This window comes from Podarcis erhardii (genome assembly GCF_964252035.2).
Source record: "Podarcis erhardii genome assembly, chromosome: 16".
Lineage (NCBI taxonomy): Eukaryota > Metazoa > Chordata > Lepidosauria > Squamata > Lacertidae > Podarcis > Podarcis erhardii.
In genome coordinates this window covers 25,615,349-25,633,872 of record NC_138514.1, presented here as the reverse complement: position 1 = coordinate 25,633,872, position 18,524 = coordinate 25,615,349, and the positions used below count along the sequence as shown (strand labels likewise).

Below are 18,524 nucleotides of genomic sequence, written 5' to 3'. Positions count from 1 at the left end.
TATGCTCAAAGGACAATTGTTGCAGGTCTGCTGCGCAGGGATGGCCACCGACTTAGATGGCTTTCAAAGATGATGGGACCAATTCATGGCGGAGGAGAGGCTTATTGATGGCTACTGGGCATGATGGCTCTCCTCTGCCTCCACAGTTTGAGGCAGCAGTGCTTCTGAATAGCAGTTCCTGGAAACTGCGGGAGGGGAGAATTGCTTTAGTGCTAGGGTCCTGCTTGTGGGGTTTCTGAGCACATCTGGTTGGCCACTGTGAGAACAGGATCCTAGGCTATTTATTTTATTCACTGAGTTTGTGAGTCGCTTTCTCTTGTCTAGGGCAACCCAAAGCAAATTGCAAGCAACCAACCAGACAGAACAAAATGAAAACAGAAACCCACATACTGTAGATACATTAAAACCAAAAGGAAAAAAGAAATACGTTGAAAATATCTAACCCACTTCTAAAAGGCCACAGAGAGTTAAAGGCCAAAGGCCTGTTTATAGAGGAAAGCTATTGCCTGATAACAACCTAAAGATGTATAATGATTGTGCTGGTCCCGGGGGTAAGGTACCGTGGGTGTAAGCAGGGTCCACACGAAGAGGGGCGAGGTCCGAGGCGGAGAGCCGGGCGGGGAACAGGAACGCTGGAACAGGAGGCCGAGCAGGGAACAGGAGCACCGGATGGTCAGGAACAGGAGGCCGAGCAGGGAACAGGAGCACCGGATGGTCAGGAACAGGAGGCCGAGCAGGGATCAGGAACACAGGAAGGTCTGAAGCCAACAACGACGTTGCTCCCGCAACCTGGGACCGGGCTGACTGGGCTTTTATCCTCTTCTAAGGCCAGGGGCGGTCCCGGCCCCCAGGAGCCCCGCCTCCTCTGGCCTTAAGGCGAGCACTCCTCCTGGGAGCAACCAGTTCCCTTCGCCTCTCTGCCCTAAGCCTCTGCAGATCAGGAGAGGCCGAAGGGTTACTGGGCCCTGGAGGAGGCTCACCTGTAGCCACTGAGTCCTCAAGCCCCTCTGGGGCCTGAAGGGTTTCACCTGGGGCCAGCTCCTGGTGCTCTGCCACAGGTGCAGGCTCTTCAGCATCTAGGCCTTGCCCCAGTTCAGCCGGCCCTGGAGGCGGGGACTCCTGTGCAGGCTGGGATTCCTCTGGTTCATCCTCTGAATCGGAATCCCAGGCCATCACAATGATTTTGCCAGGCAAGCCTCCTTGAGGAGAACAAACCTGATGGACTAGATGAGCCATTGGCCTGATCCAGCAGGATCTTATTATGTTCTTATGGGTCTGGAGCCATTAGCAGCTTCCCGTGTCTCTTTGTTCAGAAAGCACGGCAGTAGAGGATTGTCCATTAGGGCAAGTGGGGCACTGCCCCACCACCTCGGTCTCCCCTTGGCCAACACCCCCACCTGCCTGCCTTCTTACAACCAGCCCAGCAGGTGCCACTGACTATCATCTGATTAGTCTCAGTGTTGCCTTCATAGAACTTAGCAGAGAGTAGGAAGATGAAGATAAGCCTAGAATTAGTCAGCTGCACCTGCCATTGGCTCTGGCGCCACCTACTGTTGGGCTCCCTGCCTTCCGCCCAAGGGGCACCAGTCTCCCTGGAGACACAGATTAGTTTCATGTATTTATCTGGGTTTTTTTTTTTTTATTAGTATTGATCAGGTAAGTCTCACAACTCCAGCATTAAAAAATAAATACATCTCCCGGTTACTGCCTATACAATCACTGAAATGAGATCAAATATGTGTTGTACATCAATTTCAAAATCCAGCTATGCGACAATATGGAAAGGAAAGAGAAAAGAGCAAATTTTAAAGTCGGGTGAATGGCTCATTCCATCAGAAAATCCACAGCAGGGCAATACTTCACTAGGCCAAAGAACAATGTTGCAAAAGGGCAAGCAAGCGTTCAGATTCTGAGTTCTGCCTAGTCAAGAACTCTAAAGAACACACAAACAAAAACCACCTTGCTGTTTTGTGACATTTTGCTTAATTAAAATATCTGGCTGGTTGTGCTGTTTTCACATCCCAAGGGCAGATGTGAGTGTCACAAATCCTTGGGTGGTCGTTGCTGGATTTAGCCCCAATCTACCCCAAATAGCCACCTCAAACTGACCTTCCCTTATCCCAGAGCCCAAACCACCTTCCCAGAATGTCAGGAAATATGAATGGGAGAAATGAATCCCAGATTTTAGCCCAAGGATGGCAAAGAGGCCTTTTGAGAGTTTGTGGCCTACAAAGGTGGACTACAAAGGTCCTTCACTACAGCTTTTTAAAGAGAGGTTGGATGGTCATCTGCCAGGGGTGCTTCAGCTGTTATTCCAACATTGCAAGGGTGTGGACTGGATGAACCTTGGAGTCCCTGTCAACTGAACAATGCTATGATTCACTGTCTACAGGATCTGAACTCCAACCCAGCTGGGAGTCTCGCTCAGGAGACAGGTCAGTTTTCATCACTCTGTGACCTGAAGAAGGTCACTATGCATTCTGGAGTGGTTGTGATACCCGCAGGGCTGAGTCCCAGCTCACATTAACTTTCTGGCATTCTGGCAGGTTTTCAATGTCTCAACCCACCCACCCCAAAACTTCCCCTTGTTGCTGCCAGTCTATTCTTTCCAAGCAGACAAATCCAGTCCTCCAATTTCGCGGCATTTCATGAAATCGCTCGGGTAGTGGTTCATCTTGAAAACATCGTGGGGCACCTCCTGGATGTGGGTGTTGTCACAAATGATGCGGGAGAGCGAGGCGCCGCTCAGAACTCGCCGCTGCCAGGGGGTGAACACCCCGGGATTCTCCCACCAGAATCTGCAACAAGCAAGGAGGAAAGGGCAGAGGAAGAGGTTGGTTGACATTTGTCCTGGGACGTCAAACCCCGTCTAATTGGTAACAAGGGCTGTATTCTAACGTGAGCAATGCTAGAAGACAGTTTCATTTGAGCGAACGCTTCTGGGTTTTATCCTTTAAACCAGCAGCTCCCAAACTTTTGGGGGCTACTTCCTGCTTTATTCCACAAGCTCACCCCCCAGCGCCCCCTACCCTATAAAAATCGTTATTCATAATACAGTCATACCTCGGGTTGAATGCACTTCGGATTGAGTGCGTTTGAGTTGCGCTCCGCGGCAACCCAGAAGTAACAGAATGTGTTACCTCCGGGTTTTGCCCCTTGCGCATGCACAGACGCTCAAAATTACATCACGCGCATGCGCAAAAGCGGCAAAAAGCACGTGCCGTTGCTAGTTACGTTTGCTTCTAGATACGAACGGATCCCCTTGAAATCTTTCCATGCACCTGCTACGTTTTTTGACTTCTGGTATTTTTAACTGTTTTCACTAACATTATCTGAAATCCCAAGAAGAGCCCAAAGGCCCCATTGTCTCACACATAGTTTCCTGCAGCAGCCAGCCAGATACTTAGAGCATCCTTTGCCATCTTGGTGTCCTCCTGATGCTGCTGGACTCCAGCTCCCATCAGCCCCAGCCAGGGTGACTGTACGATGCTGGGGCTGATGGGAGCATTGCTACCAGTAGCAAACACTGAAGTAGATAGGTTGCACCATAAGGCAGCTTCTTATCAATCCTAAGGAGGAACAGAATTGGGGGGTTTCTGGGGATCAATAGAGGGCCCTTGTCAAGTACCAACAATGCCAGCACTCCTAGAATGAAACAATGAACAGGGTGATGATACAATGACTTCTGCAATCAACACAGGATAATATCACCAAGGCAACTATCTGTAAACAAACAATAAACGCCCATAAAAATGGCAAAAGCAGCTTCTTTCCCTAAATATTTTTTATCTTAAACAATAGTGAACTGTTAGGCTTCGGGGAATTCTATCCTTCCCATGGTGGCAGCAAGAAGCAGAGAAAAACAAAGAAGAGTTCTTACTAATTTGTTTACTCGTCACAGTGAGAGACAAAGGAATGCAGTCTATCTCCCATTAATGGCGTTGCTCCAACTGAACGCCTCCCTGCTCCCTTCCTAACAACAGCACTTCCGCTTACGGTGCCCCCCAGGGGCTAATTGTCTCTGAGACCTTTGCTCTTGCAATGAATGGCATGTTCTGGGAGAAGGGGGGCCAGAAATGCTCTCCAGTGATAACGTGTCAGCTGGCTGCTCTGACTCCCCCTTCTCTTCTCCCAACACCTCCCAACTCTTCTGTTCGCCTGTCTCTGAGCTGTGACCTTCCTCAAACCACTGCTGTAATTCAATACTGCCTTCCTCTTCTCTGGAAGCTTCGGGAGAAGGGGGGGTGGTCCCCATCATTTCCTTCTCAGTCTTGTCCCCCTCAGTTTGGCCCTGAAACAAATACAGTGAATAAAAAGCTCACCTGTAATATATCAGTGGTTCAGTGCTCCTCTCCTCTCTTTCCAAATAACTTTTATCTTGAGGAATTGCAAATGCAGGAATAAAGACTAAACCAGGTTTAGCAAATTGAAGGACATTGTCCTCTTTCCATGCCCCTCCTATGGAAACATGCAGATGGAGACAGATATATCCCTGCTTTAAGTCAGCCTAAGTCTTCTCTTGTATATTATTTACTACAAAGCTCGATGACTAGGCTCTTTAGCGACAAAATGTCGGATTACCGGAATGACATCTGAGCACTGAACCACTGGTATATCACAAGTGAGCTCTTTATTTACTGTGTTTGCTATTGTTCAAGAAAAAAACTATTTGGGAAAGAAACTACTTTTGCCATTTTAATGGACATTTATTGTTTGTTTACAATGGTGATACTATCTTGTGTCGATTGCAGCACTCCTAGAATGGCACACTGAGCCCCGCAAGAAAATGGCCACCATCCTCCTTGCTCCTCACAGATCCCCTTCCCTAAAAAGGGAACCTGGGTTCTAATTACGCCCCAAGCTCTGTCACAAAGCTGTCACAAAGAGAAATGAGATCCTCAGAGGGCAAGCAGCTCACCTGTCTCCGTCCCGGGTTTTCCGGAACTGGGTCCCGATGAGGCACGCCAGGAGGGGCCCGACCCTCCCATAGGGGACGAAGGGCTCAGCCAGGGCCCCGATCCAGATGTCAATGTTCTCTGGTGTCCCGTAAAGGTCGATGAACTTCTTTGCCAGCTGGGAATTGCCCATTACGGCAGCGAGCTCAGTCTCATCACTGGGCTCTGATAGGCCACAGAACCGCCTCCAGGCATTGTACCCTGGTGGAAGCAGGGAAGGGCTGTTAGTCTGGCTGGAGGATGGATTAATGGGAAGCAGAGCAGCCAAGTGCCATGGGAGTAAGAGGAGACTGGGGTAAAGAAGGGGGGATTTCAGAAGAATTGCCTTCCTTAGGAACATGGGCCTTCCAAAAAATCATACCCATGCTTCATCCAGCTCATTATGGTCTGCACTGACTATTGAGCAGGGAGAGGACGGGGACAGGGAGCGAATCCACACACCCATTTCCTCTCAGCTGCTTAGCCACCTCCTTGCCTCAGGCAGGGCCTTTGCCAGCCTGCCTGCCCTCCTCCTCAACCACTGCCACCGGACAAATAACTGAAGGAGGAACAACTTTCCAACAGCGTCTGTTCCAGCTTCAAGCAGGAGGAAGGCTGCTTCTCTTCACAAAACAAAATGGCAGTGGCATCTCTGCAAGAACCATCCTGAGATTGGACCTCCAGTCCTGAGCCATCTGTTGAGGACCAGTGCACTGTTGTAATGGAAAGGTGGTCAAACGTTCTTCCGCAGTACTGACAGTATTGCTACAAGGAAGTATTTGTGACTGACCACAGTGTGGCACAGTGCAACCCACTGAAGGGAACCGATTTTTTACACCAAACGGTATGGTGATTGTTCTGAAGCTAGAATGCATTTATCAAGCATCTGTCTTAGAATCGTTCAACAAAAGTGTATAAATTGCTGAGATCGCTAATACGAATGAATTGTATTTGGAGATCGAGGATTTCCCCAGATTGTATAATACATTTGCAATGGAAACGCGCTTCATATTAATGGGGGATTTTAAACACTTCAAGACATTATTTCTTCAAATGTGCTTAAGGATTTGGACATCCTAGGCTATTATTTTTTCCCCAAACTGCTCAACTTGCAGCCTACTCAACTCCTTTTTAAAAAACTTTTTTTTTTTAAATTAGCTTTTCAAATTTTACAAATTCTTTTAAACAAACATCAGAACATTTATCTCATACCCGCTGACTTCCCATCCACCCTTTCATTATGTTCTTTTCTTTCTTTATAAAGCTGGTATATTGCTTATATTTTACCCATTATATTCCATATTTTTCCATGTATAACATGACCCCATGTATAAGACAACCCCTATTTTTTGGAGCCCTCAACAGTTGTTGAGCTTCTTTTGTAAGTTTGCTGAGCTGTTGAGCAGCTTTTTGACGATCCCCCATTCTGGCTGATGGAACTGGTACAGTAATACACCACATACTGACACTCACCAAATAATCTTCCTTAGCCGGGAAGAGTGGGTAAACAGCCTCCTCTCTGACATTTCCCTGCTACTGCCGCAGCACCAGCCCTCGCTTGCTTAGCATATTAACCTGTGTTTAAGACGACCCTCAATTTATCATTAAAAAAATTCAGAAAAAAGGTCATCCTATACATGGAAAAATATGGTATGTTGATTATAAATTATTAAACTACTACTTCTTATCTGCTGCTGTACTTCAAATCCTGCATACATTTTAACATAACCATGATATTTTTTTCAAATATGCTACAAAATACTTCCATTCTTCAATAATAAAAAAATCATTCTTCATTCTGTTCTTTAATTCTCACAGCTAGTCTAGCCATCTCATAATATTCCATCATCTTCATTCTTCTTTCATTGGGGCTTCCTCTTCTTTCCATTTGTGTGCGTGGACAATCTTGCCCCCGTCATAGCATACATAAACAAATTAAACAATTCCTTCGGTCCAATTATACCTAAGAGAAAGGCCTCAGGTTTCTTGGGAATCACCCAACTCCTATCTCTGTAAAGACATTGCATTCCTAAGTCTCCTGTTGACTCTCCTCCTCACAAAACCACCCTGGATCTCCTCACTCACTGTTTAGCACAAGAAACCAAGGACAGGGTCAAAAACTTCAGGACAGGCTCACCTACCTGGCAGGCCATGGTCTCTCCCCCGCTGGAGGTTCAGGGATGCCAGATCAAGGCCGATGAGCTCAAGCTGCTCAAAGAGTCGCTCCTGGAGCTCCTCCACCATCATCTGGTTCTGCTTCATCAGCTTGGCATGGTCAGCCAGGAGGCCACGGATAAGAGGGTCAATGCCACCTGGAAGAGAAAGGTAGTGGTGGCCCTGAAGATGAGGAACACTCAACCCAAGGTTTAGGGTGTCCTTTTGTTTTTGTTTTTTAATGGAAAGGAGATGGTTTTTCCATCTTCAAAATCATCAAACAGCTCTTACCATCAGAAACTTGTCCTCTCTGGAGCAGCAGAAAACAAGCTTGCTCCATCTTCCATCTTCCAAACAGCTCTTACCATCAGAAACTTGTCCCCTCTGGAGCAGCAGAAAACAAGCTTGCTCCATCTTCCATGCAACAGCCCTTCAGATATTTGAAGATGGCTATCATATCTCCTCTCAATCTTCTCTTTTCCAGGCTAAATATACCCAACTCCCTCAACTTGTTCCACACAAGGCTTGGTTTCCAGACCCATCATCATCTTAGATGAAAGTTCTTCATAAAAGCCCACCCTTGGTCTTTTAGGCTGTGCTGTGACCCCTGTTTGCCCTTACTTTGTTCCCAGGAGACTTCTGTTTCCCAGACAGCCCAAGAACCCTGCAGGACTAGGAACAAAAGCATTACCTTCCATTACGATTCTCCATGAAGCAGAGAAGGTGAGATGAAGGAGGACATTGGAATATGGGACAAGGGGCTTGAAGTTTTGGTCCAGGCGGGGCACAAATGGGGGAACAGAACCATGTCCAAACCGGAAGGCCAGGGAGAACACGTTTGATACAGTGGGGTCCTCAGAGTCATTGTAGCCTCTGTACAAAGGCAACTGCTTGTTCATCTCATTGCCCAAGACAAGGGGCAGGTAGTCTCTGAAGGTGATCACCTGCAACCAAACCAGGAAAGACTCCACTGTTATTTTTTGGTTTTTAAAATATGTTTTATTGATTTCAAACTTAAACAACAGTTACAAAATAACAACAATTAATTAAACCACCCTAGCCTCCCAGAGTGCAAATTGTCCTGCAATAAAGACATAGCTTCTGTCCAGCTTTAAGTTTTCACAAGCATTACTATTTTTATTTATTAAAATTGTATAGAAATGAACACAATGTGTGTGTGTGTGCAAGTGTGTGGCTATGGGTGTTTAGTGGCCACTTTACAAAGTTTAAAGGGAAACAAAGAGAGTCCCTGACCTCCAGGAGCTTACACAAGGGAAGACAACCGAGGTCAGGCTAATATGGGGCTCATATGAGCAACTGGAGTTACATCTCCAGCATGATTTTTACATATGCAGTACAACCGCATCTTACACACATTTAACTTGTGCTATTTCAACCCAATGTGGTTGAAGGCAGGCTGGTTGAAATCATCCAAGTTCAATCCCAGCAAGGCAGAGAGCTTTTCGCAATGGGTCTGTTTGTGTTACCTGAAGAGCTTTTAAGCTCTCTGACTCACTTGCTGGGTAAGGCCCGCTTGGCACACAGGATCTGAAAGCACAAGGGATTCTGTCTCTCTCCCCCTCACCCACTAGCCATGAGGGGTGTTTGGGAATATGCGATTTTTGTGTATATGCAGAAGCCTTGAAACCAAACTTTTGTGTTAAGATGCAACCGTACTGTAAATCCAGCCCTTTCCTCCAAACAGCTCAGGACCTTGGAGAGTGACTGAGGTGGGGGTTCAGCACCATGGACAGCACAGCTAAGCCCAGGCATCCAAGTTGTCTCAGCAGAGGTCCCAGAGAAACTGGGAGAGTTTTATAGCCCAGCCGGATAGTCGCTGGCTAGAGGTCCTGCCCCCTAAGTGCCTGGAGGTCCTGCCTCCTTGGCAGTTAAAGGGACAGTGCCTTTATCTACAGCTGTTAGCTTCTTCAAGATCATGGGGTTTTCTTCTCAGGGTACTCTTGATTTCCCAATGAGTTAACTTTTTTTTGTTATTTTCTCCAATATTTCCCTTTTAATGCACACTTTACCCCCAAAATATGCATTTTTGTACCCATCACTTGGCTGGAGAACTGCACTGTGAAATTTGGAGAAATGCAAAGAATTTGGTTTGAACATTCTTGCAGAAAGTGCAAATTATTATTATTATTATAAATTCTGTGAGTTTGTCTCTAAATGTGAGCTGAATTAAATTCCTCCCTTGCACCTTCCCTGAAGGCATGAATGAAGCTAGAGTGAAACTCCATTTTGAATGAAGCCGAAGGAAGAGCTCATTTGTCACCATACCTGATTCACTGCCCCAATAATCTTCCGAACTTCCTGATAGATCTTTTCCCCATCCCAATGGGGGTTCAGCGCCTTCAGCTCCCTGGCCAATCGGTTATGCTCCCGGACAAAGAGGGTGTGGAGAGCTGTCAGCCCCAGATTTTCAGTGACACGTTTATCCCCTGCAAAATTAAAGAAACCATCCCTCTAATTTCAAGCGGATTAAGCTAGAAAATGAATTAACACTCTTTTATTGCTGTGTGAAGCCACAGGGAGACTGGTAGGACAGAAGGCAGGGAGCCCAACAGCAGGTGGCGCCAGAGCCAATGACAGGCAGAGTCAATAATCAATCCCTCTTCACGGGAAACCCTGGGAATTACAGCTCTGACAGGGGAAGAGGGGTCTCCTAATAGGGGTCTCAGCACCCTTAAAAAACTACACTTCCCAGGATCCTTTGGGGGAGGAAATCCATGACTGTTTAAAGTGGTATCATAGTGCTTTAAACAGATGGTGTGCATTTGGCCTAACACTTGATGCCCAGATCCATCCAAACATAGGAAGTTACCTTATCATTGGTCACCTAGAGTACTACTGTTTACACTGACTGGCAGCTGCTGACCATGCCCTGGTGGAAAGACATACCTGCATTGAAACATGGGATGTTGGCAGTTCTGTTTGTGTAGAGGCAGATGCTGTTTGAATTGCTCTCGAAAGGAAGGAGGCCCAGACCAGCGTCTGTGAAGTTCTGGTTGAGCGCCATTAAACCCAGAGAGTTGCTTTGGTTCCGGAGGCTTCTCGCCAAAGGCTCCTCACTCCCATACACCATGCTGGCATCCAGAAAGGAGGTGATGGAATTGAGCTGCTCACGGATGAACGTCGTGGGGTTGCAAACAGGGGTGGTCCGGATGAAAGGCATGCAGACGCCTGGCTTTGTAATCCGCGGGTCTCCAGGTGGAATCTGCAGAAAACAATCCCACAATTCATTTGTTTTTTATTTATTGCATCTATACCTCCAAGAAGCTCAAGATAGTAGACATGATTCTTCTCTCTTCATTAATCCCCACAACAATCCTGTGCGGTAGGTTAGGTGCAGAGACAGTGACTGGCCAAAGTTTTGTTTTGTTTTTTAGTTTCCAGAAGGAAGAAAGAAAAATAATCACACTCCCAACAAGTTGTTTTAAAAAAAGAAAATGTTACCACTGATCCAAGTATTGTGGGAGGGTGGTAGGTGATGTTACAGGCATTGGCCAATATGATGACCAGGGAACTGTTCCTCCCATGCAAACAGCGGCACATTTCTCCTCTCCCCATGGGCTCTGCTAGATATTTTAAAAACTCAGCCTACTCAGCCCCCTGACATAAGTGGGCAAATGAAGTTTGTGGGTCACTCTTGGAAACACCCGATAAGAACGTGTAAGAGCACAAGAAGAGGCTGCTGGATCAGGCCAATGGCCCATCTAATCCAGCTTCCTGTTCTCACAGTGGCCAACCAGATGCCCCCAAGGGAAGGCCGCAAGCAGGATTTGAGCACAGGAGCAGCACTCTCCCTTCCTGTGGTTTCTAGCAACTGGTATACAGAAGCATTAATGTCCCCAACTTTGTAGGCAGAGTATCACCATCATGGCTAGTTGCCATCAATAGCCCTCTCCCTCCCTGAATTTGTGAAATCATCTTTTAAAGCCATCCAATTTGATGGCCGTCGCTGTCTGCAGTTTAACCACCATGCTGTGTGAAGAAGGACTTTTTCCTATCTGTCCTGAACCTTCCAACATTTGCGATGTGCACTTTGCTTTGTGTCAAGAGCTATGTGATAACCCGTATATTTCAGACTGCAGCTCCCATCAGCCAGAATGCCTGTTACAATGCTGGGGCTCATGGGACCACAGTCGAGCCGGCTGATGGGAGTTGTAGTCCTACACACCTAGAAGGTGCCATGTTGTCAAAGGCTGCTGGGAGCTAATAGTTCAAAGAGGACAGAGGGCCTGCAAAAGACCTGACTCCACTCCACCCCAGGAAAACACATACACCTGTCTCACCTAAGAGTCTCTTAACACCGAATTTTCCATTACCTTAATAGGGAAGCAGGGGGGCGCGTAGTTGCAGCTGGTGTCACAGTGGACATCCTGGTTCTGGATGCTGGTTTCAGTCATGGGGGCTAAGTCCATGTCATGGTCGACCCACTGGCCCCAGTGCATGAACGCCAGCGAGCGCTCCTGGTCGTCCGTGATCTTCTCGTTGGGGGTGCCAATGATCTCGTTGGATACCTGCCGCACCTATGGTGGAGCACCCAAGGGCCACCGGAGGAAATGATGCAGAGTGTTCAATCTGCATAGCCTCAATGTTAAGTGCTCTGGCTCCAACAGGGGAAGCCAGAAGAGGAACTGTAAGCAATGTGCAAGCAACAACAACACACACACACACATGTGGCAGCACTCTGCCATTCATGCCACTGCCAAAAAGTGCACTAGAGGGTTTGTAGGGCATGTTAATAAGACTTTGGGGCCATTGTATTGTGGGGATGGAATTCAATTTCTAAAAAAAACTAGGTACTATTAGAAGCCATGTTGGTAATAGCCCGACACGGGGAAGCATCAAAAATTCCTATTCAATTCCATTGCTTTATCTGAATGCCTGACCAGACATCAATGCATTGTCTGGGGCGAAGCCAAATCAGACAGTTTTGACACAGACTGGTCCCCATTTTCTTATTATATAGATAAGGAGAGTTGTACACAACTCCCACAACTCACTCCTCTTTGTGGTTGGACTATATAAAAAGGTAAAGGGACCCCTGACCCATTAGGTCCCGTCATGACTGACTCTGGGGTTGTGGCGCTCATCTCGCTTTATTGGCCAAGGGAGCCGGCGTACAGCTTCCGGGTCATGTGGCCAGCATGACTAAGCCGCTTCTGGCGAATCAGAGCAGTGCACGGAAATGCCGTTTACCTTCCTGCCAGAGCAGTACCTATTTATCTACTTGCACTTTGATGTGCTTTCGAACTGCTAGGTTGGCAGGAGCAGGGACTGAGCAACGGGAGCTCACCCCGTCGCGGGGATTTGAACCGCCGACCTTCTGATTGGCAAGTCCTAGGCTCTGTGGTTTAACGCACAGTGCCACCCGTGTCCTGATTGGACTATATAGACTGATCTTAAAAGCTGTATCTCAGTCATTTGTTTTTTATACAGAATATGCCCTGTGTATGGTTTTTGTTATGATCTGTATGGTTATGTTCGTAGATATGTTTACGATAAATTGATGAAAGCTGTATTTATTTATTTTTTAAAAGTGATTGGCTCAAACTTCAAATTGCCTAGAAGCAGAATATCTCATTTTGGTGACTGTGCAGGGATCTGCTGTATCAAATGAGAGTAATCTCCTCTTATAGGGGTTGTCCATGTGGTGACAGACACCATGCTCTCCCCCCAGAAACCCCGAACGATTGGTCCACCACCTCAGCCACCTCTCTGAATCCACCCCCAACATGGCTGTTTCTCTATACTTTGTCCCAGAATCCCAGAATGACTTCTCCAGCTCTTACCAGTGGGAGGGGGTGTCCATTATAAAGCTGGCCCTGGATGAGACCCTTGGGAAGAGACACACCATCCTCATACTCTGCTGGAAGCCAGCGGGCATAGCCATGGTTAGACATACCAAAATGAGGGTGCTTCCTAGGGCGGGGGGAGAAGCGCATTAGTTTGGAACTCTGCCCCATGCGTGAAGGCTCCTCTGGAGGCAGGCATGCTTTAAGGGATTAACCTTTGCAAATCCCAGTCCAAGGTGAGCTGATCTGCACTCCACGAAATCACATGCAGGCCAGAACTTAGTCACGCAACAGATTTCTCTCCGCCTCTAAATGTGGCGTAGCAGCAAAGTTCTGGGCAGTTAAGAACATATCAAGAGACATATTTAAATGCCTGCTCTGAGAGATGAGGATCTGCATGGGGAGAGTGGGGAGAGAAAAGCTTTTTGCCATCTCTCGTTACCCTAGAAATCATGGACTTCCAATGAAGCTGAATGTTGGGAAATTCAGGGCAGATGAAAGAAAATCCTCCAACGGTCATATGGAAGGGCTGTGAGTTCTAGTATTATGAGGGAGGGAGAAAAATCTTTCTTCTGTCTGCTGTCTCCATGCCACGCATGACTTTATGAACTCCTACCATGTCATCTCTTGCTTGCCTTTTCTCTTAACTAATAAATCCCAAACACCACAACCTTTTTTCACAGGGAAGCCACTCCATGCCCTTGATCATTTTGGCATCCTTTTTCTAATTTTCTAATTTCCTTCAACGCCTTCCTTTGGCCCAGGTTCCCGGATGACCTCTCCAGCTCTTACCAGTGGTAAGAGTGGTATTTCCCCTCAGATGAGGGAGAACCTTTGACCTGCCTGCACCCCCCCCCCCAAATAAAACCCTTCTCCAGCCAGCTTCTCCTTACCGATTGTTGCATTCTCCTGTGATGGTCCGATAAGGGCTGTTTGGTGGGCACCGGACTGGGCGGATCAGATAGTCACAGCCAGTGGCTCTGGTGATCATATCTTTCTGCTGGATGCTTAGCACATCTAAACAAGATATCCGATAAGGGGAAGAAAAGCAATGGCTTTTGTCTTAGAAGAAAATTTCAGTGAGAATCTACCTTCAGTGGTCTAACCCACCCCACCAAGTATGAGAGGTAAGGCTGCCCACTTGTCAATCACCTGACATCACAAGGGCATCATTTACCAGTGTGGTTTGAAATAATAATAATAATAATAATTTATTATTTGTACCCTGCCCATCTGGCTGGGTTTCCCCAGCCACTCTGGGCGGCTTCCACAAAGACCAAAAATACACTAATATGTCATACATTAAAAACTTCCCTGGACAGGGCTGCCTTAAGATGTCTTCTGAATGTCAGGTAGTTGTTTGTCTCTTTGACATCTGATGGGAGGGCGTTCCACAGGGCAGGCGCCACTACCGAGAAGGCCCTCTGCCTGGTTCCCTGTAGCTTTGCTTCTCGCAATGAGGGAACTGCCAGAAGGCCCTCGGCACTAGACCTCAGTATCCAGGCAGAACAATGGGGGTGGAGACGCTCCTTCAGGTATACTGGGCTGAGGCTATTTAGGGCTCTAAAGGTCAACACCAACACTTTGAATTGTGCTCGGAAATGTACTGGGAGCCAATGTAGGTCTTTCAAGACCAGTGTTATGTGATCTCGGCGGCCGCCCCCAGTCACCAGTCTAGCTGCCGCATTCTGGATTGAAATAAAGCTGCACAAGCAAAGAGTCAGCGGTTTGCAGGCACCGACCATCAGCTGAGCAGCATTGCCTTTAAACCCCCCTTTTGGCCAGCTTTTACCTGCCTCAGGTAAAGTGGGTGTGGCTTAACTAAACCTGCCTCACAGGCTGAAAGTTTCCCACCACCACCACTGTGCTAAAGCTTTCGCCCAGGGATTGACGATACCTGTGATGTTGAAGTGACGGTGCCAGACCTTCTGCAGTTTCTGCCTCAGGAGATCCAACGCCGTTTCCATGTAACTCGCTGCCCGGATTGCAGTCCTGGTCCCCGCCACCGGTTCCTTTAAATGTCTCAGGAAGTCGGAGGGGGTGAGATGGGGGTTTCTCAAGTTCTCCTTCGCTCTGGAAAGAGAAGCACAGAGGGGATGGCAACAAGGAGACGGGGGACCTTAATAGAAAGTGCTCAGAAGTGTCACAGCAAGCCTTCCTAATGGTGAACCTAAGAACCTAAAAGAGCTTTGCTGGACAAGGCCAATAGCCCAACTAGTCTAGCATCCTGTCCCACCCAGAAACCCACTAGCAGGATGCAAGCTCAAAAGCACCCTCCTCTCTTGTGGTTTCCAGCAACTGGCAAGTTTGCTCCCTTCAGTTTTATTTTTTAAACTACAACGGTACCTCAGTTTTACGAACGTAATCCGTTCCCGAAGACCATTTGACGTCTGAAATGTTCAAAAACTCAACAGCCAACAGCTAGACCTCAGGATCTTGCACTCAGAGGAAACCATGTGGCACGTTCGACTTCTGAGGCGTGTTCGTAAACCGAAATGTTCGACAATGGAGACATTCGAAAACCAAGTTACCACTGCATGCTCTTTCTAAAATTATTTGTTGTTAATGATGCTGTGCCAACTCCGGCAATATATGAACGGATTGCTTTTAGATGCAGATTGTGCATGGATAAATACAAGGATATTTGGGATCCATTCATGAAAATCATAATGTCTTGTTAATAATTTTACGTTTATTGGATTAATTGTATGTACTTGTGTACTTATATACGCTAGGGGCATACTCCACTAATGATGACTGAAAGCAACGGAGGGAAGATTTAATGCAGATTAACATGAAGGAAGCTCACCTCTCCCGGTACAACTTGTATGCTTGATCTACCAACCGTTTGGCTGTGTTGATGCTGAATAAAATGTCAGGACCAGTCAATTTCTCGGAGGCCAACGCTTTAAAAGAGAGAACCAAAAACATCAGCTCAAAGGGCGCCTAAATCCAAACCAGGGCAATCAAATTTCAGCAGCAAGGTACACAGATGGCATGATGCAGCGACTGTCCAGGACAATCTTGGCCAATTCAAAACAAAAAAAATGCCTTCCAGTAGCACCTTAAAGACCAACTAAGTTAGTTCTTGGTATGAGCTTTCGTGTGCATGCACACTTCTTCATCTGAAGAAGTGTGCATGCACACGAAAGCTCATACCAAGAACTAACTTAGTTGGTCTTTAAGGTGCTACTGGAAGGAATTTTTTTTGTTTTGACTATGGCAGACCAACACGGCTACCTATCTGTAACTTGGCCAATTCAGTTTACAAAAAATTCTCCACCCCACCAGCTGGCATTTTTCACCAGCCCAGCCTTCCCACAAATGTGTATGTCAAATCATTTGCACCACACTCTGAGAGCTTGTTCCACAGGACCAAACATAAAAAATAAAAATCTCCTTTCCTGGTCACCTTGAAAATACTCTCAACTCACCAAAGGCGAGTGGCTATTTGCAGGCCTTAAGCTGAGATGCCCTCTTGGAAGTTGGTTCCTATCCACATACCAGGTTTTGACAGAAAAGGGGTTCAGAGAGGCACCCTCCCCAACCCAATCAATCATGGATCGCCTTGAAGATTTTCATAAATTCACCCCACCCTGTCCCCAAAACGATGCACGAACTCTACAAGATGTGACCCATTGGGCCCTTTCCAAAGCTACAATTCTGTGATTATATGAAAAATCAAAGGCAACTTCCTAGAAATGAGTTCCATGCACATACTTTTAAAAACTCTTTTTGTGGGCTGCTGTGAGCAATCATGGAGTATATAGATATTGTGAAATTAAAATAAAGAAAAATAATTATTTGATTACATTCCTTTTCCATCTTCCCCCCAGAAATATTCCCACCCTTGGATGAGTCACAGGATTTGTTGTGTTACCTTCTGAGGAAGAGTCGGATGCTGGCAGGAATCCAAAGGCCACTAAGAGGCTCAGGAGAGAGAGGGCTCGCTTCATCTCTGCAAAATAAAAGAGGAACGGGTGGGTTTTGAGTAGGGGAAATAATAAAAATGTTCTTTTAAAACCCTGCAAAAGTCATTCCAATGGAGGCAAAGGAGAGAGCCAGTGTGGTTGCAGTGACTTGACTGCTGGACTAGGACTTGGGAGGTTCAAATTCACACCCTGCCTAACCTACCTTACAGGGTTGTTGTGAGGGTTAATTGAGGAGGGGGGAAAGCACCTTGAGCTCCTTGGAGGAAAAGGTGGAATATAAATGCAATAAATAGGACCAAGGCTTGTCGCCTGTGTTACTCCTACTCAGAGTAGACCCATTGAAATTAATGGACATAGCTAACTTCCTATGTGTGGGAAGCTGGGCTTTGCCATGTCCTCAGCAGCAAGAAAATGGTGCTAAGCCTCACCTGCTGTTCTCAGCTCCTGGCTGTGGATATTGCTAGGTGCTGAGTACTTTTATAGTCTCTGGTTATCAGGTGTGGGCAGGTTCTGGATGAGACCAGGATGAGGGAAAACACACATACCAACCTCAGGTTGGTTTAGGCCAAGAGGAAATATTTGCTAGGTTCTTCCTCGATCGAACAGAGAAGTCCCACTTCCTTGTTCCTGGGGGATAAATTTATGAGATACTGGAGCAGGAAAAGTTATATAAATATTAGTCAGTGATTTATTCTTAAGGAAGAAGAGGGATCCAACCCACTTCAAAAAATGCAATGAAGCATGTCAGAAAAGACCATGCCTTGCATTCCTGACAAGGGATATGCAAATCTGTTGATTTCACTTTCGCATTCTGGCTCCCTTGAATTCGGTTTCCCACTTTACCACATCACTTTGCTGATTTATTTATTTTAAAAAGAAGTCCTTGAGAAAATTCAGCAGACTTTTCATGCACACTGTCTTTGAATGCAGTTTTGACTATTCTACCAAAAAAGAAAGAAAAGAAAGGAAAGAAAAGAAAAGAAAAGAAAAGAAAAGAAAAGAAAAGAAAAGCAATATTTACCTTATGCAATGCATTTTCTATGTATTTCAGTAATATCTGCAATTTTAGGCACATCTTAATATATGCATTTTTTGTACACCTTACTGGGTTGGAAAGTACTGCATGTGCGAAATTTGGAGGACAGCAGATTTCGAAGGACGATTTTGCCTGTCAGCATGTTTTGTTTCAAAAACTGCAAATCAGGTAGGTTGGCCTTTGAATGCAAACTGGATTGCATTTCTCCTCAATCCCTAGTCCTGATATATTCAGAGTAAAACTCTCCCCTGTTCCCCCTCACCCCGCAAAGGAAAATTGCCTTTAAACAAGGCAGTTTGAGTTCCTTGCTTCTCACTATACCTGAGGACCAAAACTGCCTCTGTGAATCAGTCATCAGGCCATTGACGGGCTCAGAAAAGACTTTGAAAATATTGACCAGCAACAGAGGTTGATGTGATGCGTGTTTTCTCAAAAGTGGATCCCAACAAATCTAGTCAGACTTGGGTCACAGCCACACCAAATGTTTAAAGCAAATTTATGCCACTTATTGTAGAGTTGGAAAAAGGTCCGTGAAAGGGCAACCCTTTCGAGATTACAGCATTTGGGACTTTTAGTTTAGAGAAAAGGGAAGTAAGAGGAGACAAGACAAAAGTCCATACAATTATGCATGACATTTGGGAGATGGGGAAAAAAACTTTCC

The 18,524-nt window shown here is 46.3% G+C and overlaps 1 protein-coding gene across 1 annotated transcript; it reads right to left on the bottom strand.

Moving 5' to 3' along the window:
* Positions 1-1,609: 1,609 nt before the first annotated feature.
* LOC309331538 (myeloperoxidase-like) lies at positions 1,610-17,369 on the bottom strand. Its single transcript, XM_081843785.1, has 13 exons — positions 17,256-17,369; positions 16,776-16,853; positions 15,705-15,801; positions 14,793-14,968; positions 13,789-13,912; positions 12,893-13,022; positions 11,423-11,626; positions 9,996-10,311; positions 9,375-9,535; positions 7,780-8,032; positions 7,076-7,246; positions 4,919-5,156; positions 1,610-2,798 (listed from the first exon to the last, which is right to left on the bottom strand). The coding sequence occupies exons 2-13, from the start codon at positions 16,849-16,851 to the stop codon at positions 2,600-2,602; spliced, it is 2,145 nt and encodes a 714-aa protein (XP_081699911.1). The 5' UTR covers positions 16,852-16,853; positions 17,256-17,369; the 3' UTR covers positions 1,610-2,599.
* Positions 17,370-18,524: the final 1,155 nt, after the last annotated feature.

Excerpts from the sequence above, each read along its gene's own strand:
- LOC309331538 (XM_081843785.1), bottom strand. The coding sequence starts at position 16,851 with ATGAAGCGAGCCCTCTCTCTCCTGAGCCTCTTAGTGGCCTTTGGATTC. Across the intron at positions 7,247-7,779 it reads ATGGAGAATCGTAATGGAAG|GTGGCATTGACCCTCTTATC; the intron begins GTAATGCTTTTG and ends TTTCTCTTCCAG. Across the intron at positions 5,157-7,075 it reads GAGAGACCATGGCCTGCCAG|GGTACAATGCCTGGAGGCGG; the intron begins GTAGGTGAGCCT and ends TGCTTCCACCAG.